Genomic DNA, 27487 nt, shown 5'->3' on the forward strand with positions numbered 1-27487 from the left:
ATTCACTTAATCAATCTAATCTGTAAGTCTAAAACTATTTTTAAAAGTCAGTCTGTTACGGGGTGCTTGGGTGGCTCAGTCAGTTGAGCATCCGACTTCGGCTCAGGTCATGATGTCGCAATTTGTGTGTTCGAGCCCCAGGTTGGGCTCTGTGCTGACAGCTCAGAGCCTGGAGCCTGCTTTGGATTCTGTGTCTCCCTCTCTCTCTGCCCCTCCCCCACTTGTGCTCTGTCTCTATCAAAATAAATAAAATATAAAAAAAATTTTTTTTAATTAAGTCTGTTACTAAAAATATATAATTATCTACAAAGGCAATAAGGTAAAAAAAAAAAGTCATTATGTAAAGTACATATACACACAACCCAAAATCAGAAAAGAAGAAGAAAAACAGAGAAGAGCATATGAAACTGACATTATAGACAAAGGGGAAATACCACTAATACATAGAGAGAGGGTCTAACAGTAACAGAAAAAAATTAGGCCAATAACTTTAGAGAAAAATGGACAGTCCAGAGAAAAAGAATTTAAAAATATAAGAATATGCTCAATCTCACTGATAACAAGAAAAATGTAAACCAAAACTATTTGGGGATTTTTTTTTAATGTTTATTTATTTGTGAGAGAGAGAGAGAAAGAGAGAGAGAGAAAGAACGTGAGCAGGGAAGGGGCAGAGAGAGAGAGAAACACAGAATCCGAAGCAGGCTCCAGGCTCTGAGAGATCAGCACAGAGCCTGACGCGGGGCTCGAACCCATGAACCAGGAGAACCCATGACCTGAGCCCAAGTGGGACACTTAACCGACTGAGCCACTGGGATGCCCCTTTATAGATAGGTAAGGCTGAGAAGAAACAGGCACTTTTACCACCGCAGTGCACAACCCTATCGTGGAGCACTTGAAACATGTCAGACGCTTAGAGCCAGTGATCATAATTCTAGGGCTATAACCGAAGATACACTGGCAAAAATACAAAAAGGCACGTAAAAAACAACAACAATTATTCGCTGTCCTGCATTGCATCACTGTAGTCCTGGCTTACAGACAAAATGAAACATCAATGGAGTACATCAGAGAGACCAGAAACAGATCCACATGTACACAGATAGCTGATTTTTGACAAAGCTACAAAGGCAATACAGTGGGGACAGAATAGTCTTCACAACAAATGGTGCTGGAAAACTAGATACCTAAATACAAATAAAGGAATGTCAATCCATACCTCACATGGTATACAAAAAATAACTCAAAATGGATCACAGTTCTAATGTAAAACCTGAAACTACAGAACTTCTAAGAGAAAACATAAAAGGAAACTCCTGTAACCTTGGGCTGGATAAGATTTCTTAGACAAAACACCAAAAGCAGGATCCATAACCTAAAGGATGGATAAAGTGGACTTCATCAAAATTTTAAAACTCTGCTCATCAAAAGAGTATTTCCCTGTTGTCCTGAGTCTGAAAGCAAGTATAAGTAGGACCTCACGTTACCCTAGCTTGTCAAGTCAATCAATTTAGCAGCTACAAGCATTCCCTTTAATGCCCAGATTATGGTCTCTAACTATTCTTTCTTAATAAAAGGGCCCCTCGGAGAAATTCCAGGACTCAGCCGGGAAATGTACAAGATGAGCCAGGAACATACTACAGAGACAGAAAAGCAAGACAGTTATCAGACTGGTGGGTTTGTGTCAAAAGGATTCATTCAGGCGCCAAACTGAATATGTTCCCGCTGGCCAAAGGTAGGACACTTTGAGTAGCAATAAGGATAAGAACTAGAATGGACCGATTGTACATATCACATATGCTAAAATCTACCAGCTCAAAGAAGACTAGCTGATCAGCGTTGAAGACGCTGGGGAATCAGCAGGGTGGCTGCGGGAGACGCCTTGACGGTGTGTCCCCAGCGCAGCGGGCAGGGGGATGGGGCAAGCCAGGACCGCTAACACCGCCAGGGACTGCGGTGCGGCGCCTCCCACAGGGGGAAGTCCACATCAAACCTAGAAGGACAGATCACTGAACAACCCGGAGCATCAGCTGTATCCAAGGCGATTTCAGCAGCGTAAGGTCCCGTGGTGGATTTTCAGCCGGAACCGAGCCAGGCATTTTTAGCTGAGACACCAAGAGGCAGTTAAAGCAGGCATGGAACATCCAGGGGAGCTGATTTCCGAGGGAACCCCCGGGCTCCATATGCTCTTTGCAGCTTCCTCCCCAAGCTCGCATTGTTTGCAGGAGAACCTGCATCAAACCTTGATCTGCAGCCCTTCCTCAGGTCTTCAAGACCCTCGAACCTTACCGCAGACCTTGCATTTGGTGGAACAGCAGCCACGACTGTGGGAAAAGAGCCACAAGATGCCATGGCACACGGACGACAGAATGAGACGGGTCCTGCAAGATGGCCAAATCTTCACTGGCAACCTTAAGGCTTTTGACAAGCATATCTTTGTGATGCAGATGAATTCGGGAAGATCTGAGCTAAAGATTGCCAAGTAGCCACAGTGTGAAGAAAGGGAGTTTGGGGTCTGGTGTGGCTACATGGGAAAAACTTGGTTTCCACGACTCCCCGGAGACACGGGCATCGTGGCATCCCACTTGCTGGAGCTGCAGGAGGCCCTGGGGTCTGCAGGGCAGCTGGCAGAGGAGTGTGACTGGTGTTCCAATCCCCCAGACTCCTACTGGATGAGCAGACACTGTCTGAGGGGCCGGGGGCCATCCCAACAAGTAATGAGTGACTTCCCCCCACCCACTCCTACAGGCCGAGCAACACCACCTCCAGGCATTATGGCTCCTTCACCTGGTATAAGACCTCCCGTGGGCCCACCAGCTGGGCTTCCCCCTGCTTGAGGGACACCAATAGGCATGCCCCCTCCAGGAACGAGACCCCCTCTACCAGGAATTAGTGGTTCAACATCCTCCCAGAATGCAGCCACCAAGACTCTAGGATACTATCAATCCTTCTTAAATCGCTTTTTTTCTCTGCACTGTATCTTGTGAAACTGTGTAGAGTGTTTGTGAGCCTTTGTTCCCTCAAACTGCATTAATATTAGCCAATAAATGCATATAACAATAAAAAAAAAGAATGCTAGGGAATCAATTCCTTATTTTGAAACATAGTAGATAAGAGAAAAAAGAATCAAGTGCATATCCTGCTTTCCTTTACAGACTATTCCGCAGGATAACTTAGTAGCTGGTCTGACGGAAGCTTCTCTTTATAGAGGTATTTCAGGCAATAAATGAAGTAATAATGGCAGAATAGGATGACCATTGAGCAGCCACTAATAAGGAGGCGCATGATGACGACATCACAATAAAGACCTAGCCAATGTTGTCATGTAATGTCCCCTTTTTCAGAAGTCTCCCCTCAGGTTTTGCGTTGTTTCTGATCATAGCTCTAGAACTAACTAAAAATAACAAAAATTCAAAGGAAAATAGAAAGCATTTAATGACACCAAGCCACGCAATGAGCCCAGAATGTGAAAATTCCATAGAACAAATGACAAAGTTTCTTCAGCGAAAATATTGAGGAGGGGAAGAAAAAGAGGAAGGAGAAGAAAAAGAGAAATGGAGACAGCGACAGACAAGGGGACCTACTTTTTAAAAGAATGACAAAAAAAATCCATTGCAATGTACAGACCTTGTTTGGATCTCGGATCACACGGCAAATGGTAAAGACCCCTTACAACAATGGAGGAAATGGAAACACCTTATCACATTAAGTAATTATTTTTAACTTCTATGGGGTGTGAAAATGGGATTGTAATTATGGTTTTTAGGAGTCCTTTTCTTTTACAGATGTGTACAAAAATATTTTTAGTGGCCATGAAAACAATACACAATTTGCAAAGGATATACAAACAAAAAGATAAGTTATGTATTAGGAATAGTTCTTTATGTGATGGAAAGGGAATCCTAGAGGGGAACTGGATTTGAATCGACAAATCCTAACCAAATGGTGAAACAAAGTGACCAAGGATGACGATGTGCCAATAATGTGTGATTAATACAGCCCTTTCCACTTGAAGCACAAAAGGAAAGAAACCAAACAACAAAACAAAACAAAACCAGCTTTCATATACATGGCCTGGAACACTGTAACTTTCATGAAATGTATGTGCATTATCATTCCAGTTGCACATGGAGACACTGAGACTCACTCAGCATTCCCAGGAGCCGCGGCCAGTAAACACCACAGTTAGGACTTAAGCCTCCCACACAGAGCCAGAAGCCCTACAACACCTATGTACGCGTTGAGTAATTTGAAAATTTCAGACCTAACAAAGCACAGGATAATAGACACCACGTTGCTTCTGCATACATTTGCTCATTACATATCTATCCTATAATTAACTGTGATATACGGTCTCTTTCTAGTTCCCTTTGTAATGATTCTGAATGTTTCCTTTGAGTACAACTCCTGTCCCAAAAAGCCTTGTTGTAATAAACTTCTATTTTAGACATAAATGCATTTTTTCATGTAAAAGGCATTGTAGATAAAAGGAAGAGAGGACAAGATTTGTAGCATTAATTTTTTTTAATGTTGCACATCAACATTTTTATGCTAAGTAGTAAGTTAGAACTTGGTTCATAAAATTGTTTTAAATGAAGTGTGTGTTAAAGATAAGGCAGATTTAAAGAATTATGCACTATTTGGTTTTAGAAATGAAATTCTTTACAGCAGCCTACTGGATGGTATGCAGGATTAAGTGTTGCTGCTAATAATGTTGGGGCCATATTTAACACTATTTAAAGATCTGTTATGAACGTGGCTGCAATGAATTGGTGTTTACAAGGGCAGGAATACTTGCATCTAAGAGGTAAGTGCCATGAACAGAACATAAGGTCTGCCTATGGAGTTGCATCTATGGCCTATCCATCTAGGTTTCTATCACTGAAAACAGCCTCAAATTGTTTTTCTCACGGACAGCAGAGTAGCAATTAACAAGAGTACAGAGCAGGCCACGTGCAAGCCAAGTGCCTGGGTGCATCTCATCCCTGCATGATACTAGCTGTATGTAAGACCGGTCTATGGCATGATATGTTCTGCTTCTCTAGGCTTCCATGATGTTCTGTAGATATATCTGGAACTTTATTTTATTGTGAAATCATCATCTACTTAGGGATGATACTGAGTCGCTCTTTGAGAGTAACTTCTTCCTCCTCAGTCTAGCAATTTGTTAATACCAGATACAAATAAGTCTTTAATAATATGCTGGTCAAATGAATGTATGAAAAAAAACTCATCCAAGTCCTTTTATTTTTCGTAAGGCTTACTCTGCTCTGGGAAATATTTTATGGTGTGAAATATGCTCAGAAAAAAATATTAAGCTCTATTCATAGCTTTTCAATTACTATTATCAAAATTCCAAAGAGTGCCCACTTCTTAATAGCCTAGCTTCACCCAGGAGAAAATAAATCCTTCCCCTGAGCGGCATTTTTGTACATTAACCTTCCCTGATAAAATAAGACCAATGTTCCATACTCTGTGCCTTTTACCTTGAGGGCTTCTGGTTAGGAGTGAAATTGGCTTCCTATCATCAGACAATTGGAAAGGCCAACGTGTATGTAATTAATCAATTTTGAGGCTCCTCTATCAACAGGACTTTTTCCAAAAAGAAAAGACTCTGATTCATTATCATTACTACCTCAGCTATGATAGAATATTCTTCTTCTTCTTTGATAAGAAAACTGATTGTGTCCATTCATTTTTATTTAAAAACACATACACTCTACAAAAGTCGGCAGTGAAGCCTATTACTCTGTTATAAAGAGTGATGTGATATTTATAGGTTATGTTTAATGAGCTTATCTATAAATTGTTTCTTCTACACCGAATGGCATCGTGTCAAGGTCACGAATCGTGTAACTGGAAACGGTCATGGAGTGAAGAAAACTCAAGGGTCAATCTGACACAGATCTGGAATGTGGCTTTTCTGTTAAGGAGTGGAATATAACCCTTGGAAGTCAATTCATCTTTTTAAGACCCAGTTTTTCATCTTGAAAATTGGGTCATATTGTCTCCACCTCATAAGGTGTTTTGAGAAGAAAATAGATCTCAAGTGGGAATCACCTGAGGAACACTCCCTAAATATACTAATCACAACTCAAAGAACTACCTTGTCTGAACTTCTAGTATGTTCTTTCAAAAAGCTGCACATGGATAAATGATGGTACATTTAGATACATCCACACAATATTGTACTAACCAGTCATAACAAAGGTATGAGGATGATTTCTATTGCTGAATATGGTGGTTTTCAAAATATATTATTAGGTGAAAAAAGGAGATTGAGACAGATGTATACACTATGCCAAATTTCATATAAAAAGGGGGAAGTGAGAAAATGTGTACAGATCTGCCTTGTTTTGCCTTTTTTTTTTTTTTTTTGCAAGAATCTAGAAGATTCTGAAGGAGGGTAGTGGTGGTGAGGGAGACTGGAATAAACACAAGACCTCTCCTGAGGTTATCTTGTTATCAAGCTTTGCCTTTGGACTACGTAACTGTTGTAAAATATTTAAATAATTAAAAGATAAAGTCTTATAACTTCAAATAAACTACAACAAATGAGCCTAAGAGTATATTAAATTAGTAGCATAACCACAGGAATAAAAATATTTAATATTTAAAGTGAGAAATTTTAGATACAGTGCTCTGACTGGGATATAATTTAAAGACAGACCTACAAAGAAATCTTAAATTTCGCTCACTAGGTTCACTATTAATAGTAATGTGGGAACTATAAATTTGAAACTAGCTACTATATATCATGGTATAATACAAGCATGACATTTCAAGCCAGGATTATGAGGGGATTAAAGAAATAAAAATATAAAGTAAAAGCAGTTTAAAAACTATGTGTTAAAACTGAATTCAAAATATCAAAGTGACCTCGTGATTTATACTATACACACGTACACATACCTCTTTGTGTGTTTTTTTTAATGTGTATTTTTTATTTTGAGAGAGAGAAAGGACACGAGACGGGAGGGGCAGAGACAGAGAATCCCAAGTAAGTTCCACACTGTCAGTGCAGAGCCTGATGGGGGCTCAAACCCACGAACTGGGAGATCATGACCTGAGCTGAAATCAAGGGCTGATACTTAACCAACTGAGCTATCCAGGTGCCCCCTTTTTGTTGTTCTAGTTCTGTTCACTGAAAAAGTCTAACCACAGTAGCAATGGGCACACGTATGACCTAGATCCTGGTTTCTAAATATCATCCCCCATGCTGAAGTATTTACCATAATGTGATAGGACATTTGCAACTTACTTTCAAATGGTTACCAAAAGAAAAAAAAAGAGTCTATACACAGAGTATACATGCTAAGATGCTTAAAAATTTAAAAATAGTTGGAATATGTTCATCATACTAGTCTTTCAAATTCTCTGTAAATAGGACTATTTCCATAATAAAAAAAAAAGTTGACTGAGGAGAAAAATAAAGCTATGCAGGTGATTTCAGTGCATATTCCTCAGTGAGCCACTCTCGATACACAGAAAATGCTTGAGGATGGTTACTTCTCCTTCATTCTTTTGGAGACCTCAATATGGATTCAACGACATTCAGGGAGTAGGCACGGATTCTAACAGAGAGCTCTAAAGCAAATGGCACACAAATAGGATTCAGAAAATTCCTAGACTACTCATGGATGTACCACAGAACTCAATATTGTTCTATGCGTAGTTTCCTCATCTGAGAAGCAGAAACAATGAATGTGAGCGTTCTGCTTACAAGGACTGCTGGAGAGTCAAGTAAGAGCATGAAGACAGTATTTCATAAATGTAAAGGGCTGTATAACTCTACAGATATATTTTATTTTTTTAATGTTTTACTTATTTGGGGGGGGGGGGGCAGAGAGAGAGGGAGACAAAGAACCCAAAGCAGGCTCTAGGCTCCAAGCTGTCGAGCATGATGTGGGGCTCGAACCCACAAACCATGAGATCATGACCTGAACCAAAGTCGGACTCTTAACTGACTAGAGCCATCCAGACTCCCCTATAGATATTAAAATATAATTTTCCAAACTTTCAGGATCAGAGGCTATTTTATGAGTCACACATGGCTCCCAAGAGATTTCAGTGGTATAGTAACCGTCAGTATGTCTTCGATACTTAGATTATCCTAAATTACTAGGTATCACATTAGTAGTCTCAGTCTGCTTCAGAAGGCAATACGGGATTGGGCCATCTTTAGTCTTATTCTCTGTCAAGTTTAACCCTCTCTCTCAGTCTATAGATCATCGTAGGTTACACTCTGCTTTGCTAACTTGGTTCCTAACTCTGATGCATTTTTATATATATCATTTAAACCATTCCATACGCATCTAAGTCAAATGTAATTCTGGTCATGACAAAGTTATGAACAACTAAGTGGAGCTTTTAAAAGACAAAGGTTTATATAGGACAGGTTTTTCAAAAGGAGAGGGAGGGAAGGAGCAGGGGGAGAGAGAGAGAGACAGAGAGAGAGGGAGAGAGGGAGGGAGGGAGGGAGGGAGGGAGGGAGGGAGAGAGAGAGAGAGAGAGAGAGAGAGAGAGAGAGAGAGAGAATAAAAAATAGAAAAGAAATCCTGGTCAGTTGACCCGAGAGACAGAATACTTACTTTCCTTCCTCTCAGTAAGACAGGTTTACAAGTGCTGAGATTTTTGATGTGTCTATGCATGCACATGGATGTTACATGCAGTGTGTGTGTGTGTGTGTGTGTGTGTGTGTGTGTGTGCGCGCACGCACGCGTGCACGTGCGTGCGTTTGTGTAAGAGGGCAAGGGACCTACACCATTCCATGGAAGACCTTCATAAGATCCAGGATGAATGTGCAATTTAAATAAGTCCCCTCAAATCCCAGCCCTCCTAGCTGAACTTTATTTGGAAACGTTTCCCACTTTTTCTTCACTTTCAGTTTTGATCACTTTTGGAACAAAGGAGATCAAAATGCTTCCAAATTCAGGGGGAAAAAGCCTTAATGGGATAAGAAGTAATACAACCCAGCTGGAGCTGTACGAAGCCCTTTATATAGAAACTTTCACTCGTGCCAATCTTCCTCCCAGAGGCTCATTTCATTTCCCTGCTGGTAACACTCAAATCGCTTCACAGTTCATTGATACCGCATTGGCAACCTTTTGTTTTCAATCAAAGGAAGATGCTGAAGCAATGCTCAATTGAACTAAGTATACATGACACAATGTACTCGTGTCCTTGCCACAGAGGACCGTGGAAGGGGAGATAAAGGAAACCAGGACACCTTGCGTCCAATATTCCATTACTTTACCTACAATTGGATTATGATAAATTACGATGACAGAGCTCAGACAAACGCTGATGCGGTCTTTTCTATTGTTTTACCCACACACGGCACTCTTATGGATTGCATCAAGTCTCCAAAAATGATTCTCTGTCACCCATGGTTGAAAATGAAAAGGCCAATGTTCAAATAAGTTTTTAAACAGTTTCCCCAGAGACTGAATTTGCTATTTCCTCCCGTGCTCCTTTGGAATCACCGAGGGATCAACCGTAGGTTTTTGCTGATGGGCATCTTTCTATAACCCCCTCCCCCCACTCCCCAGAGTGAAACACTACTCTAAGGTCAAAGAACTTGTAAGCTGTATGGGCATCAGGGTGTTACTTCATGCCTTTCCCTTTGAGACATCACCGTATATCCAGGTTGCCTTGAAACCTACCACCCCTGCCACCATCATCCTCATCCATTTGCTCAAGGGTAGAAATGCACCTGTAGCCTCTCAAAGCATCAATCATTCCCCCAAATGAGCTTTCAACCAACTAGGAAGAAAGTACATGTCAATAGGGAAGTAAGTGGACTCAGTCACAGCCTGGGATGCCCAGCCACGTGTATTTCACAAGAGGAGGGCATTATGAATACTGTTGATAATGGGAGTGGCACATTTCTACGTATTTGGATTTGGCTAGCATCAGATGAACTAGGTGTGATCATTATTTCTTCCTGGATCATAAAAGTGCAATTGTAAATTTTTTAAGGTTTAGAAAATGAGAGAAGTTATAACTTAGTAAATTCTGTTTTATGGATAGACTGTTTAGGGCCTGTAGGAGAAAAAAAGTCTTTAAAAAGAAAAGAAAATGACCCAGATGAGGGGAGTGCATGAAGGCTTACTTGGAAATTCTGTGTAGGAGTCAGAAAATTTGAGTAGGGCTTTAAGTGAGTGACTTAAAGATCATGTTTGGCACAGGAAAACAGTGGTTGTGGTCAGTTTCCCTAGGCTATATAACACTGAGAAGACGACAGACCAGAAAGAGGGACACTGATAAGTCAAACTCAAAGCTTCCTACTTGGGCTCAGACCAAGGTGCCCACACAGAGGAGGAGGGGAAGGGCGCCCCAAGACTGCAGAGCTGGGGACGGGCCAGGAAGAGAAGACGGACCTGAAATAGGTTGAAAAGTACTTCGCCAGCACAGAGTGATACAATCAGGGTCCGTCAATGTGTCAGCCATCTTATACAGCATGGCGGCTGCACCTGGGCTCATACCTGGAAACAAACGTATCATCCCCAACATGCACGTTCTGGTTTTGTTTAACTTGGAAAAGGCCTCACGAGAATAATTTTATAAGCCATCATTAGTTCCCAGGTCCGTCCCCCAAATCCAACTGCTCTGAGTGAACAGTGAAGAAGGGTAAAAAACACAAGAGCAATGTGTTTCTACCTCCCTTCCTTCCCACTTAGTAGTCAACTCATGGTAATCTGGCTTCTACCTCTATTTTGCCACGAAACCTGCCTGATTAAGTTTCTTCTCGGCTGTCAAACTTACTACTATATCTTTTATATTCTCAACACCTTAGGTGGTCATTCCCTTGTCTCTTGAAACTCTAAACTACCTTGGTCTCAATGATACGACTCTTTCAGTTCTCCTCCTTTTCTTGTAAGGTATTCTGTCTCTTCTCTAGGGCTCTGTCATGGCTCTTTTCACTCCATATCTTCTTCCAGGGTGTAAGGGTCCACACCTGACTTTTTAGTTACCATGAATATGTTGATGATTCCCAAGGTGTATCACTAGGCCAGGCTATATGTATGTGTGTGTGTATTTGTATAAATTCAGTAGAATCGTGTGTGTGTGTGTGTGTGTGTGTACACACACACACACACACACACACACACACACGTAGAGGGAGAGGGAGGAAGAAAGAATTGCCTAAAAGGAGATATATTTTATAGATATCGATGTATCTATATCAAGGCACTTCTACACAGTTTCAAAGACAGATCAATCTCTTTATGTTCCCACGTCGGCTGACCAGCTTCCCGTCTTCACCTGTTCTTCTCATATTCTCAATTTCAAAGAAAGACAGCAACCAGTTGCCTAATCCAGAATCCTAGTCATTACATTGATTCCTCCCTCTGTGTTCCTCCAAAGAAGGCTTTGGGCCACACATCCCAAGAAACTCCATCAGCAAAGCAAAGTTGATTTATGCACCATGTCTATTTTGGATTTCAGAGTTGAATGACCTCCATCCCTTCCCTAACCAACTTATCCTCCATATTGCTACCAAACTAAACTTTCTAACTGGCAATCTAATGCCATTCCCCTAATAAAAATGCTTAATATTCTGAGCTTTGCCATCAATATAAAGAGCATCTTCTTGAGAATGCAAACAAGTCCCTCGTGGTCTACACCTTTCTTACCTCTAGGTGCATCTCGTATGGCTCCCCAGGATCCAGCAACGCGGTGTTCCCCCAAATGTGCCAAATTCTCTCAGGCTGCCTTGCACATGAAATTAATCCCTTTATTCATCTCTTTGCCTACCTCTCCATCAGATATTACCTCCCCTGGAAAACTATCTACATGATCAACTTGTCCCCAACCTGTCCCCAATCTGGATGAGACGCTTTTTCCATGTCATCCCCACAGCAGTGTTTTGTTGTTTTTTTTTTTTCAATTAAAAAAAATTTTTTTGGAGGGGGAGGGAAGAAAGAGATGAGAATCTTAAGAAGGCTGCATGCCTAGTGCAGAGCCGATGCAGGGTTTGATGTCACGACCATGAGGTCACAACCTGAGCCGAAATCAAGAGTTGGATGCTTAAACAACTGAGCCACCCAGGCGACCCATATTACATTTCACTTTTTTTTTTTAACTCAGTGTTTTCCCCTAACAGATTTCTGAATCTTGCAATTTATACTGCTGGCTTTTCTGCTGAACCGTGAGCAGAACAGAAGCAAGGGGTTTTAATTCCACACTGTCGGTGCCCACCACAGTGTCCACTACCTAATGGTGTTTGAAGAATGTTTGCTGTTGAAATATTCTATGCTACAAATCGACAAAACAGAGCACAACACCTACGAAATAAACTCATTATGAATGCGTGGTTTAACTCCTCAGTTACATAAAATAAGCTTAACTAAACAGGGATAAAACCACAGAGGAAATATTTCTATGGCAATCTAAAGAGGACATTAGGGCATTCAGAAAAATGAGAACTGTATAGCTCTAGAATTTTTTTGTCTTAGTGCACATTAAAATGTCATGTTTTCGTAATGACATAATAAGGCTAACCCAGTATTCTGAACAGGATCGGTTTTTGGTTTATAATTTTAAACGATGTGGAGGGGCAGAAAATGAGCACACAGAGGAGAAGAGAAGAGAAGAGAAGGAGAGAATGGGCCCTAGAAAGCCAGGCAAGGTCTGAAGCGAGGGAAAAGAGGAGGATGCTCCGGGAAGATGTGTGTCTGTCTGCTTTCCACGTGGAGAAGGTGCCGCCTGCCACAGCAGAGCAGACAAGCCAGGGAAAACGAGTGAGTAATGCAAGGACACGGTTCGAAGGTATCGAGTGTTTAGGTCAGACGCTGAGTGGCAGAACTTTCCCGGAAAAGCAAGCTTAGGTGGGCGGACGGCAGAGGAAGGAACGGGTGTTCGCAATTTGCCCCATGGAAGAGGAACTAGAGGGCTCAATGCGGCAGTCCATCCGTAGAAAGGAAATGCCTGGTGGCCCTTTTCAGAGCACTGCTCCCTGAGATGCATTTTCAGGATCATTTTTCCTTCAAAGAAACGCTGTGTATGACCTTGGGCAAATCACTTAAAGTCCTTGCAATTACTCATTCATAAAACGATCTTTATGGTTTTATACTATTTACGCTAATATTTAACGGTTCTATGCTACCATATAGCTTATATTCTGAGAATCACTTCTCTGGTGAGGACACTGATGAGATGATCCTGGACACGTGTACATGTGGGTGGACATCCCACACCCTCAAGTCCTCAGCAGAAACCACCATGCACGGCAAAGTCACATCACAGATATCCAGCTTCCATGAGACTCTTAACATATTTCTATCCTATTCATTACCAGCACTGCAAACGTCTAATGTGTAAAATGTCAGAAATTTAAACAGCAAGTGATTGTTCTAGTGGGAGAAAAAACAAGCAGCAGTAAACATGACGGAGATCGTGAGGAAGAAATATTTACAACATATTTAGAAGTCGGCTCTGTAACACCATTCCCCGGCATCAGATACTGGAATCCTGACTAGGAATCACCGAACAAGGTTTAGGATAATGTATAAGGCACGCCTTATTAACTCTTGGACATCTCATTTCTTGGTCATAAATCCTATTAACTTGTATTACCAACTGCCATAAAACTTGCAGATAAAAGATAATTTATGCTCAGTGTACAGAAGCTAATGTTTCTGTACTCCTGAGAAGCACAGGACCAGAAAATGAGAAAGTATGTATGAGAAACCCGGAACCATCCACACTGCATGGTTAGCATGACAAAGATGGCCGGGAGCACCCAACTGTCTTCATAAGGAATATAGTCTCGCTAGTAATTGGTATCAGTGGTGTTTCATGTAGAAAATGTCTCTCACTGATTTCATAAAACCTTCTGCTCGTAAAAGGTCGTGATGCCTTATTAAGAAGATATTTTTGGAAGTAAAAGAGGAACGCTTACTTTTAAGGGAGGAGCCATTATGCATTCTATTTTTAATTTTCTATTTAAAACCTGGCAGGCTGAACATTCCTTCAAAGTAAATGCTCCCTACTGAGGCTTTCACTCATGATGACACTTTGACCCACAGCAAGTGAGGTATGTCAAAACCTAATATAAAAGACATTATATGTTTAAAAATCAACCAGCTAAAAAATTTCAAACATTTGCCCATATATATAAATATCTACATAAAGATCTGGAACTACACTATCGTCTCCTTGTTTTAAAATTCAATTTGTAGTAAGCAAAATGAGTCAGAGAAAGGGGACTCAAAAGAGAATGCAGACCAAAGACTTCAGGCTGGACCAACCCCGACAATCCTAAGGCAACTGCTCCTGGACACACAGGTCAGTCCCTAAAAACCATGAATGAAGGATGCTTACTTATTTATGTAACAGTCTCGAGAGTCTCACACGTAGATTATTACAGAAATGCTAAGACGATTTGAGGGTTGAGGATCTTTTTTTTTTTTTTTTTTTAAACATTTATTTATTTTCGAGACAGAGAGAGACAGAGCATGAGCAGGGGAGGGTCAGAGAGAGAGGGAGACACAGAATCAGAAGCAGGCTCCAGGCTCCGAGCCGTCAGCCCAGAGCCCGACGCGGGGCTCGAACTCACGGAGCGCGAGATCGTGACCTGAGCTGAAGTCGGCCGCTTAACCGACTGAGCCACCCAGGCGCCCCGAGGATCTTTTAAATAAAGATCAAAAAAGGCATGTTTTAGTCCCATGGTCTAGGGCTATCCTAGCCACTTAACAGACACAGATGAGGAGCACCTGGGGGGCTCAGTCAGTTAAGCGTCTGACTTAGGCTCAGGGAATGATCTCAAGGTTCAGGAGTTCAAGCCCCACATTGGGCTCTGTGCTGACAGCTCAGAGCCTGGAGCCTGCTTCAGATTCTGTGTCCCATTCTCTCTCTCTCTCTCTGCCCTTCCCCCACCCACACTCAGTCACTCTCTCTCAAAAACAGACATAAAAAAAACCACACAGATGAGTTCTCTTAGCCTAGCACAGCACCAAAACAAGTATCAAAAAAAAAAAAAAACAAAAAACAGTTCCCATGTCTCATGTCTCCTATTATCTTCAATGTCAGACAATCTATAGTTATAGAATCAATTCTAGAAAACAATGCTCTGAAAAATAATACTCATAATAATTAACACTTACATTGAATTTTTACCATTTTTGATGTATTTTAGTAAAGCTCAAAGGTAATCTTACTTAATCTTCTTAAATGATAAAAATTCTTGTTGTATGTAGATTTTGTCATACTTGAAGAAAATTCAGTTATTTTTAATTTAGGGGTACAAGGTGGGATATACCCTTAAAGTGTACCTCAAATTTATCTTATTGAAAATAATGTTGTGGATAATACACACACACACACACACACAGCCATATATACACACATCAACTGGCCACTCAGTAAAACACTGTTTATGGATAATCACCAGCCTATGAACTGTAACTTGTTGTAAGAGTTCACTATTTGTTGGGGTGCCTGGGTGGCTCAGTCGGTTAAGCATCCGACTTTGGCTCAGGTCACGATCTCACAGTTCTTGAGTTCAAGCCCCACGATGGGCTCTGTGCTGACAGCTCAGAGCCCAGAGCCTGGTTCAATTCTGTTTCTCTCTCTCTGCCCCTGCCCCCCAACCCACTGCTCACGCTCTCTCGCTCTCTCTCGCTCTCTCTCTCAAAAATAGGTAAACATTAAAAAAGAAAGTTTTTAAAAAGAGCTCGCTATTTGCATGTTAGTCCACTAGCCCCAAGAAAGAAGAAATGTAATGTAGTAGAAAGCATAGAGTCCTATCTGTCCTGCTTTCCTTGTGGTATTGTTATGAAGCTCAAATTAGATGCTTCTTGTAAAAGCCCCAAAGTTAACTTCCTTTTCAAAAGGAAGCTATTTGTTGACTTTCAATTAAAAAAATACATTAAAAAAATTTTAACCATTCTTTATTTGGCACCGAAGCATACCGGATTGATTTTCCTGGGCCCTAGTTCCACAATATTTGAAAACAGTTTCAATTTCAAGTTATGAGGTTTCTTCTGTCCATCGTGATGATGATTATGATCAATCCTGTTAACGAACAGTAACTGTAGACATCGTTTAATTTTTTTAATGTTTATTTTTTTTTGAGACAGAGAGAGACAGAGCATGAACAGGGGAGGGGCAGAGAGAGAGGGAGACACAGAATCCGTAGCAGGCTCCAGGCTCTGAGCTGTCAGCACAGAGCCCGACGTGGGGCTCAAACTCACAGACTGTGAGATCATGACCTGAGCTGAAGCTGGTTAAGTAACCGACGGAGCCACCGAGGCGCCCCGAGTTTTTTAATTTTTTTTTAATGTTTATTTAGTTTTGAAAGAGAGAGAGAGAAAGAGACAGAGCTCAAGTCAGGGAGGGATCATGGATACAATATATATACAATATATACAATACAACATAAGACTGTTCATATCCTAAACCCTCAAACACACTCATTTTGACTTTTGCATTTATATCATTAAATTGTCTTAGGGGTCTCTTCCTAAAAGCAACTGAAAAGCAGGAAGCCAGTATGTGTCTCTGGGAAGATTTCTCTGGAACTGAGTGCCAAACAGGAGCAAAGCCAAGACGGGTAAAGCAAGAGGCGAAGTCTATGCTAAATACCATCACCCCTCCACATGACAGGGGGTGTGATCATGCAGAGCTTTGTGCCCCACACTATGTAATAATTACTTTCTTAGGAGAAGCAAATGAGACACAATTACAATGACCAGAAAGAATCCAGAAGACATTGTTTTGGGGCACGTAGGCTATACAGGTACACTTGCAATGATAATTATGTTTGGAGAACTGAGGATTCTGTTTTCATTTTATTTTATTTTTTTAATGTTTATTTATTTTTGAGAGAGAGAGTGAGAGAGACACAGCAAAAGTGAGGAAGGGGCAGAGAGAGAGAGGGAAACACAGGATCCAAAGCAGGCTCCAGGCTCTGAGCTGTCAGCACAGAGTTTGATGTGGGGCTTGAACTTACAGACTGTGAGATCATGACCTGAGCCCCAGCTGGACGTTCAACTGACTGAGCCACCCAGGTGCCCCAGGAGGATTCTGTTTTAACAACTAATCAAAGTTTAACATATCGTATAAATGAGAAAAAAATTATACTCCTAGAAATGATCTAAGGTCATGATTCCAGACTTTTCATCCCCAACTTCAGTTGCTGGCGGTTTGAGAAAGACCGCGCTCTGTGCTCACAAAGCGATTCCTTTGCCCGACCACCGCCTTCCTTTCCCAGAAGGCCTTGCAGTGGGCTGGGGAGTGTCACTGTATTCCCACCAAAGGTGATATAAACATGGCCAGGCCTGGCCTTTAAAAACATGCAGTGCCACTTTCTAGCAATCTTTTCCTCCAGATGCTGCAATTTCTTCCAGTTGGCTTAGATATAAAATGGAGGAAGCTGCCGAAACCAGACCAGATACTCCACTGATGAGAAAAAAAAACTTTAAAAACTCAATCTCAGTTAAACCTCTGAGATTGGGAGTTAATTATTCCTGCAACACAGGCAGGGTAAGACCTGTCTTACAGAGACACTATGATAAATTAGCATCCTGACCAACTTAAAGCAATAAAAAGTGCTAGAAAAAAATTAAAAAGAATCTTTTAAAATGCATCAAACATCTGTGTTTTTTTTCTTTTGTTTTAAGAATACTCAGAAGCCAAAAACTAAGGTTGGACTGAACACCACATCTAACTTTCACCTCTGAAATACTTGGTGTTTACCAAAGCAGATGAACTTGAGCTTTGGTTTCCAAGACATCCAAGTACAGAAAGTCATCAGGAGACAAAGCCCAAGGCCTCTCCAAGGTGTGAGTGCAGGAGAGTGCACCAGATAAGGCAGAGACTCTCAGTGTAAGATGAATATAAATAACACTTCCACTGGACCGCCAGGAAAACGCTGACCAAACCCAGGCACCCTGTAGCTGAGAAGAGGGAGCAAGTCTCCCATGAGCACCTGTAACCGGAAGTCAAACTCGCAACATACTGCCTTCAGAATTCACACCACCTAGATGGTCAAAAAGTCTCCAGCAAGATGTCCTGAGTTGTTGGGGCGCCTGGGTGGCGCAGTCGGTTAAGCGTCCGACTTCAGCCAGGTCACGATCTCGCGGTCCGTGAGTTCGAGCCCCGCGTCGGGCTCTGGGCTGATGGCTCAGAGCCTGGAGCCTGTTTCCGATTCTGTGTCTCCCTCTCTCTCTGCCCCTCGCCCATTCATGCTCTGTCTCTCTCTGTCCCAAAAATAAATAAACGTTGAAAAAAAAAATTAAAAAAAGATGTCCTGAGTTGTTAATGCCTGTGAATAACTGGGTTGGGAGTCTGCTCTAAACTCCCCCTTGGACTCACTTTTAACTCACACTTCAAACAATTCCCACAGGAAAGTTCCCAGAAATATAAGGTCATCGCCAAAATTCACAACACACAGAAGGAATCGAGTTGACAAAACATAGAAGCAAAAATGAATACAAAAGACAGCGGGCTTACAAAGAACTACAGGTACTGGAATTATTCTTGACCATAAAATAAGTATGACAATTATGTTTTAAGAAAGAATCTTGAAACAGTGACGAGAGGACAGGCATACAAGAAAGAAGAATCGTGGCAGGAATTTTAAACACCGTGGATGGTTTTAGCAGCAAAACAGACATGGCTGAAGCAGAAGGGTGATGTGGAACACAGGTGATGAGCTTCCGAGTGAAGCCCAGAGAGATTACGGCATAAAAAATATGAAAGTGCTGAGATGGACATGATACAATTAGAGCATCTTAGGTACAGTTAAGCAGAGTTACAGAGGAAGGGAGAAGGAGAATAGGACAGACACAATATTGAAAAAATAATGGCTGAGAGTTTCCCAAACGGATGACAGACAGCATCTGCAGAGGGCAGAAATCCAAGGAATCTCAAGCTGAACGCATTTTAGGAAGTCCAAAATTATACACATTCCAGTGATAGTAGGGAATACCAGAAACACTGAAAAGCTCTTAAGAGCAAAAGTCATTTTTCAGATATGATTTTTTTCTATCAGTTAATCTTCCAATTTTATTTTTTAACTTGTTTTTTAATTTTAGTACAGCATCAACTAACTTGTAATCTAATAACTAGAATATCTACATACAGCCAAGTTACAGTTGACTACTTAAGCAATCAAATCATCAATATAGTATATATAATGTAATAAAGCTCAATGATTCACAATGGTAGAAACTTTCACCCTTCAGAAACTGTTAGGAAATTATAGGTATTTAACAAATATACAATTAGAAATCTAAGAGGCATATCTGCTTACGTCATACCACTAAGTGAAATCTATTAATGACATCCCATAACCTCTAGCGAAAAAGTCCACACTCCACTGTGTGGAATTCAAGGCTCTTCACAATCAAAGTAGTTTTTAGTCTTATCTTCTAGCATCTTCCACACTGCTGTGCAGAATTACCTGCAGATCCTACAATGTACCTTATGCCTCCACCTTTCTTTAGTGGCTCCTTTCTGCCTTAAATGACTTTCTCATCATCTCCCATAGCAAACGTCCACTCATCCTGGAGGATTCTGCTGCACTATAACCTCAAGAGAATGTATGTTCCACGAAAACAAGGGATTTTTGTCTCTTTAGTTGGCTTCTGTATCCCTGGTAAGTGCCTGGCACATAGCAGGTACCCAATAAATATTTGTTGAGTTAACGGAGTGAATAAAATGTGAGTGCCCCTGGGTGGACTTCCCTTACTGCACGTATGATCAAATTATATAATCTTTCATCTTCGTGCTTTACATCTTATGTTTTTATTAATGACGTCTTCACTGGACATGTGCTAGAGAGCAAAGATCATGTCAGTATTTTCTTTTAATCCTCTACTGCCTAGCACTGCAATAAACAGGCACTCCCGGGGCGCCTGGGTGGCTCCATCGGTTGAGCGTCCGACTTCAGCTCAGGTCATGATCTCAGTTTATGGGTTCGAGCCCTGCATCAGGCTCTGTGCTGACAGCTCAGAGCCCGGAGCCTGCTTCGGATTCTGTGTCTCCCTCTCTCTCTCTCTCTCTCTCTCTCTCTCTCTGCCCCTCCCCTGCTTGTGCTCTGTCCCTGTCTGTCTCTCAAAAATAAATAAATGTCAAAAAATGATTTAAAAAAAAAAGCAGGCACTTCATAAACTGTTCGTTGACTAAATCCATGGAGAGTATGGAGTTTGAAAACTGAATTCTTCAGCTCCCTTTCCACACCTCTTAGGAAGTTTTCCAGAAAACAACAAAGCTAGGCAATACAAAGAGCCAGAAAAAAAAATGCAAAGCTGGCTGAACAGCAGGGAGTGTGCCTGATACCCACTATATTAACCAAACAACAATTTCTAGGTAACAGCATGCTGCAGAGGGAGACTGGCAGATGGGGCAGGAGCAACGCTGTAAGCAGCACATGACAGTGAGAGGCAAGGAAGAACAACTGTCTACTCTTTTAAAAACGTTACCAAACAATTACTTTTCTAGAGGAGCCCACTGATCAACCTTATAAAACTGGTTTATTTAATAAGGATTCTGTTCTCAGCACTGGATCGATAGAAAATTTCCATGATATTCATCAGGGGAAGTGAATGACATTGATCATTAGAAATGTATTCTGAAGCAGTGAAATTAATAAGCAGGCAACTTATGAAGAGTAAAAGCTAAAAATTTTTTTTTTTTAGTGCTTAACAAAATCAAATCCAGTTTCCAGTTATAACGACAGCACTGAAAATACATGAGAATTCCGTTTGAAATATTTGCCAAGCTTTGGGCTTCCTCTGTTGAGATGTTTCTCAAGTGGCATTCACATTCAGCTGCTCAAAATGTAAAAGGGCTAAATTTAATTCTTAGTCAATTTAATTAAAAGTTATGCGATTTTTTTTTTCGGGGCATGATAAAATGAAGCAAACATGCTCAACTTCCCTCAGGTGTCAAATTCAAAGACACATGCTAGGCTCATGTTTCGTTCTAGTCTACTCAAATGTTAGAAGTTTTATGGAAGCAATGTGCTGACATTATACTTATTCTTCACTTACTGGTTGGAGCAGGTAGATGAGAGATTCCTCTTGGATTATTATAATCGGCACAGGAGTGATGCAAGTAACTTGGAACAGGGTGCTCACAGATGCCATGATCTGGTCAAAACGCCCACCGAGACCTCCCAAGGTCACAATTACATCTACCTAAGTAAGGCGAAGCAAAAGGGAGAGTCACGTATTTAAAGAGTTTTCAATAACTGAATAGTATCTAGTAACTAAAAAGAGCTCTCAATCAACTCTATTTTACTTGATAAGCCATAAAGAAATAGTAGATATCATTTCTGTTGTTCAGATGAAGGATTAAAGCTACTTGTGTATAGTCACATAATTGGTGGGTGGCGGTCCCATTTTGAGACCAACTCTTTTTAGCTTTTTCCCATCTGCCTGTTCACCCGAAAAACTAGGCAGTCCTTTCTTTACAACTCTGTTCATGTGTTTCTTCCATGTGGAATCTTCTCTGGTTTCACAACTGGTGGAATCCCATCGTGAACCTGTGGCGTCTTCCCTGGTAACACACGGCTCGTGACAGACACCACGCCTGTTTCACAGGTTTGTCACACCATTAGAATCCAAGTGTCTTGAGGATGGGTATCATCTTTTCACTGAACCTAGCAATGTTGCCTAAACTCTCAGTACTTCATTTTTACGCTCACATGGAAAAGTTGGATGGTGTCTGCCACCTGATAAGGTTGCTGTGGGGTTTGATGAAGTAATTGAAAGAATTAAGTGTAGGGGCGCCTGGGTGGCGCAGTCGGTTAAGCGTCCGGCTTCAGCCAGGTCACGATCTCACGGTCCGTGAGTTCGAGCCCCGCGTCAGGCTCTGGGCTGATGGCTCAGAGCCTGGAGCCTGTTTCTGATTCTGTGTCTCCCTCTCTCTCTGCCCCTCCCCCGTTCATGCTCTGTCTGTCTCTGTCCCCAAAGAATAAATAAACGTTCACAAAAAAAAAAATATTAAAAAAAAAAAAAGAATTAAGTGTAAAGCATCTAGAACCTGTTCGTGACATAGCGATTGCTTAAAAAATATTAGCTACTGGGGTGCCTGGGTGGCTCAGTCTGTTGAGTGTCCTACTCTTGATTTCAGCTCAGGTCAGAATCTCATGGTTTGTGGGACTGAGCCTCAGGTCGGTGCAGAGCCTGCTTGGGACTATCGCTCTGCTCGGCTCTTCTTTCTCACAAAAATAAATAAACAAACAAACAAACAAATGAACAAACTTTAAAAATAAATAAAAATATTAGCTACTCTTCTATTGCCTTTATCATTTTTGGTATTATTACAGTTATATTAACACTTTCGTGATTGTTACCTGTAGTTTGATGTTATTTTTTCACTTAACGTTTTCAAGATAGCATTTCCTGTAACTAAAGTGTAATTCATTTAAATGGTCCCCTTTTGTTGAAAATATATTTCCAGGATATTTGTATATAAAATTACCGTGCTGCTTTCCTTCTATGTAAGACTAAAGGTGAAAACGGGAAACGGGCTGCAAGGAATGAGAGGGGTGGAGTAAACTTCTCCTGCACAGAGCAGTTACCAAAAGGCTCCCGGAGAACAGAGCTGGAGGCACTGTCTCTTCCCTTGACCCTACTTGCCTTCTTGCGATCATCCTAAACTTATTATAATGCATCAACATAGTTAAAGTTGGTATATTCCTCATGGAAGAGGAAGTATTAAAGAACTTAATTAAAATATTGTAAGAAAACCTTATAAGCAATAAAAACTGACTATAATAATCACTCTATCTGGAATAAAACAGAAGTCGTTGAAAAATAGGGAGTATTGGGGGGCACTGGGATGGCTCAGTCAATTTAAGCGTCTGACTTCAGCTTGGGTCATGATCTCACAGTTCGTGGGTTTGAGCCCTGAGTTGGGTTCTGTGCTGACAGCTCGGAGTCTGGAGCCTGCTTTGGATTCTGTGTTTCCCTCTCTCTCTGCCCCTCCCCTGCTCGTGCTCTCTCTCGTTCTCAAAAACAAATAAACATTAAAAAAATTTTTTTTAATTAAAAATATTGGGAGTATTGGTTTTCAGGTTTTTACAATAGTTCATGAGAAAAAGGCTTAAAGAACATTTCGTCAGAGGGACGTCATGATTTTATTTTTATTTGTTTATTTTAAAATTGATTTACTTTGAGAAAGAGCACATATGAGTGAGAGAAGGGGAAGAGAGACACAGAGAGAGAAAACTCCCCAAGCAGGTTCTGCACGGTCAGTGCAGAGCCAGAAGTGGGGCTCGAACTCACGAACCTGAGATCATGACCTGAGGCAAAATCAAGAGTTGGACACTCAACCAACTGGGCCACCCAGGTGCCCCAAGACACCATGATTTTAAAAGAATAGTATGTTAACCAAGCACCAATATGACCTGTATGGTTCTTAGAGGAACAATAAGTGGTCTAAAGTCCACGAAGCCAAAGGCTGTGTCCTCTGGTTCCAATGTGACAGCCTGGGTAACAATGCCTAACACAAGACAGCAAAGTGCTTGATGAATAAGTAAGTGGAGACACTGTAAGAAAGGACACATCCACGTAAGAAAGAAACAGATTCACTGCCATACTGTGAGAACATGTAAATCAGAATGCGGTCCCACAAAAGCACAAAAGGAAAATTACATACAAGAGCCAAGACATTTGAAACGAATTTTCTATTTCTGACTTTACCGGAGTGCAGGAAGAACGAGAATTTTTACTTTAGATAAGGTGGCTTCATGCTCAAGTCAGCATATTTTAAGACAAGCGTACCACCCATGTGTAGGACCTAATAACTAGTTTTGGAGATCTTTCAAGAACTCAAAGAATTAGAGTTGGGGTCCAGGAAGACCATGGATCCTGGGAAACATGTATTACTCCGAATACAAAGGCAAAGATAGGGACATGCGCTCACCTTCAGAGGCAGGGGGTCACTGGTAAGCAACCAGGCATAGACCTGCCAAGGAGACAGCTTCTGTTTAGAGTATCGAGTCAGGTCAGTGGCTTCTAACTGTAACCAGGAGGCCTTCCTAGTACTTACATACTTAGTAAGACCAGTGAAGAAAGGCCCAGAAATCACATATGACCTCAAGAAACTAAAGAGAATTTGTTTGAAACTGAAGAAAAAGACATGAAAAGGAGTTACATGTGAAATATAGACAAAGCACTAAGGCTCCAGTGAAAAGCACATGGCATATTCCTATGCACATAATCCTAAATTCACATCAGACACAAGGCCTGGCGATAGTTTATTCACTATGCAGATTCTGGAATCCCTTTTTTAGGTTCTCAATTTTTCATTACCATACTCTAAGCCTTGAGGGATCCCACAACCTTTAAGGCTGAAATTTAATCCCCATCTTCTACACTGGGGTATCATGATGAATAAGCAGTATCTGTAGATCAGTGATTGAATTTTTCAGAATAAAGAAGCCGCAAGATTACTTCTCATCACTACTCATTCTCCCTACAGGAAGTATTTAGCAAGACTGATTAAAAACATTAGAGGTTCAATGCAGGCTGCAGGCTGGGTGGGGGAGGGTTCTGGCTCTGGCTGTAAGTAGGGCATCTGATATTCACAGAGATAGGAGGGAGACAGACACCAGCCCTGCACGCTTACCTAGGTTTTAAGAGGCCAGACTTCTGTCTTTAGGACTACAATGCCACTGGGAAAGCATTCAATCTGAAATGGACTGTTTACAGGCTGCCAGGGTACCTTTTCTCTGTGGATCCAAAGCCTTGTGTGTTTATTTCTAGTATCACCCAGTGTGTTGTAAATTTTTAAAACTTTTGATTTCCTGAGGTCTCCACCTTCTTACTAGACAGGCTGTGAGACCTGGCCCTGGCAACCAGGTGCACAGAGTGATAAAGGCTGGTCCCTGTCACAAGTTCCCCCTGCTTGCCCTCCCGTGATGGTGACATAGTGACATTTGAACACGCCAATGAAACTGACTCACTCTTTTGCTTGTGTACCCAACCCCAACCCCCTAGTAAGCCACTTCCCATGGGCCCTCGCTCTATCCTCCGGCTCCTGGACCTGTTTGATTGAGCCTGCTCACTTGGCACTCCTCCCATGTGGCCCCCTGCATGGCACGCCCCTTCCTCTCCAGGGCCTGTAAGTATAATAACCTTTCAATTCCACATGCTTCTCTGCGTCTGGATCAGATGGATCATCAACACTCCAGACTTCAGTAACGTAATTATCCTTTACAACACACCCAGTGCACTTGATTATAACTGTTGATATACTGCAGTAGCTCTCCTCCTAGAGGAGGCTCATGCATCCCAGATGCCAGCCGCAGTGTTTGCAACAGAGTAGACAACAAGTAATTACTGAGCTTCCCTTAAGCATATAAAGGCTTTGGGAAAAACTGAATAAACAACCAGAGAGGCAAAAAGCTAATGAGGCTAAGTTAACATCATCTAACTCCTATAAAACAGTACTTTCCTACTTAGCAAGTGTTCAAATAGTCCTCGGCTTTTGAAAAGAGTTAACTTATTTCGTATTTGCTACTACTTCTGGTAATATTTACTCATCATCTACCACGTGTTAGGTACCATAATAAACATTCAGGACATTATCAGTAAAGGAGACAAAAACCCCTGCCTTCATGGAGTTCACATTCAGGTGGAGGATAATACGCAACTGACTGACATACATAGTCAGTCTATTAGTTAGGATGTGAAATGGTGGTAAAATTGGAGAATAACAGAGCAGGAGAAAGGAGACCAAAAATGACAGGTTGGGATGATGCTTTGTCTTTAAGTAGGAGCTAGAGTAGACTGTGTTGCACAAGTGGTAAGAGTAGCACAAAGACCCAAAAGAGAAGAGGGAGGTGGCCGTGTGCATGGATACCTGGGGCAGGATTCTCCAGACAGCAGGCTTTACTAAGGCCATGAAGCAGCAACGTGGCCCCAGGCATTTTCAAAGACTATCAGAGGGCTAGCTGCTAAAATTAAATGAGAAATTAGGAGAAATCAGAGTAAAACGTAAGTGTCGGATTCGCAGAGACTCGTTAAGACATTCTTAAGCCCCTGATGCTTACTGGCATTAAAGGGGGGGCTATTTTGCGCAGAGGAATGACATGATCCAATGTATTCCCAAAGTCAGTATGTATCCAGAATTTCTCCTCTTCTCAACGCTTACAACCTCATCACACATACGGCTCAAGCCACCAAAATCATCAGAGGGGGTAAGCCACCATTAGACGGCCCTCGAAATACTACAAGCCTCCAACGTCAGGTTATCACATTCTTCTGCTCAAAATCCTCCAATGGTTTTACAGTATTTTCCATTAGGATCTATAAAGCCCTGCCCTATCTGAGATCCAGCTGTCTCTCTGATCTTACCCTCTACTTCTCTTCCCTTCTTCCTCTCTTCTCCAGCCTACTTCTTTCCTGTTTCTGGAGTACACCAGAGTCGCTATTACTCCAAGGACTTTGCATTTGTAGTGTTTTTTTTCCTAGAATGCATTAGCCCCAGATACTCACTCGGCTAACTCATTTACTTTCTTCGCTAGCTATCCTTTTAAAATTCCCCACCCCCATGCCAGCGGTTCGTATCCCCATTTCCTGACTTACATTTTCTCCTTGGCAGCTCTTATTATCCAATACCATGGTAAATATCTTACTAATTTAGCCTGTCCTATTATTTGTCACGCCAAGAGGACTAAAAGCAACATGACGGCAGAGATTTTCTATCTCTGCCACTCAGAATGAAGCATGGCACGTAAGAGGTGTCCAGTAAATATTTTTTGAATACATGGAGGACTGAAACAGGATGGACAGAGAGTAAAACAGCATGACCAATGAACGGACCAATGAATGGACCAATGAACGGATCAGAGTGCTGGTGGAGTCGAAGAATTGCTGGAGTCCGGGAACAAGAAAGGTAGTCGAAGGGACAAAATAGAGATGAGGGAGGGTTTATAAAAATTTGGAATCAACAAAGTGTAGGTATTGTCATAGTTAAAAAAAATAAATAAGTCAGACGAGATACATTTAAGGAAACAAGAGGTCTGTGTACTGGAAGGTTCATTCAAGTATATACGGAATTTACCATGAATTGAGACAATATTGTCGGAAAAAATATTGGTGACCTAGATGTTAACTTGATCAAGACATGAAGGGAAATGACCAGGACTGCCACAACGAGGACCACAGCAGTGAGTAATGAGGGTGATAAAATCTGATGCCATGAGGTTGAGAACTAGAGTTTTTAGGGCAAAAGAGGAATGGAATACAATAAGCACTGTCCAACGTGGATATAAGGGGAGACACACAGGCAGCTGTAAATGCTCTCACAGCTACATTTTTAAGAGTTTTTTTAAAAAAAGAGGTAAAATTCATTTTAAAATAGACTTTAATGCAATATATCTAAAATATCATTATAAAATGAAATTTGTGTTAAAAACACTGAGGGGGCACTTGGGTAGCTCAGTCAACTGAGTGTCCACCTTTGGCTCAGGTCATGACCTCGCCGTTTGTGAGTCCAAGCCCCGTATCAGGCTCACTGCTGTCAG

General features: G+C 41.4%; 1 protein-coding gene and 1 pseudogene across 7 annotated transcripts in view; one reads left to right on the forward strand and one right to left on the reverse strand.

The window, feature by feature from the left end:
• Positions 1-27487, reverse strand: part of TPK1 (thiamin pyrophosphokinase 1) — a 359317-nt gene that overhangs the window by 116148 nt on the left and 215682 nt on the right. For 5 of the 7 annotated variants that reach the window (XM_043589802.1, XM_043589806.1, XM_043589801.1 and 2 more), the window contains one exon: positions 21000-21146. The exons of the other annotated variants lie outside the window; for them this stretch is intronic. In XM_043589802.1, the coding sequence (XP_043445737.1) occupies positions 21000-21146 (147 nt within the window). The remainder of the gene's footprint in view (positions 1-20999; positions 21147-27487) is intronic. 7 annotated transcript variants of the gene reach the window in all.
• On the forward strand, positions 1514-7259 carry LOC122488465 (annotated as a pseudogene).

This window comes from Prionailurus bengalensis, chromosome A2, assembly GCF_016509475.1.
Source record: "Prionailurus bengalensis isolate Pbe53 chromosome A2, Fcat_Pben_1.1_paternal_pri, whole genome shotgun sequence".
Lineage (NCBI taxonomy): Eukaryota > Metazoa > Chordata > Mammalia > Carnivora > Felidae > Prionailurus > Prionailurus bengalensis.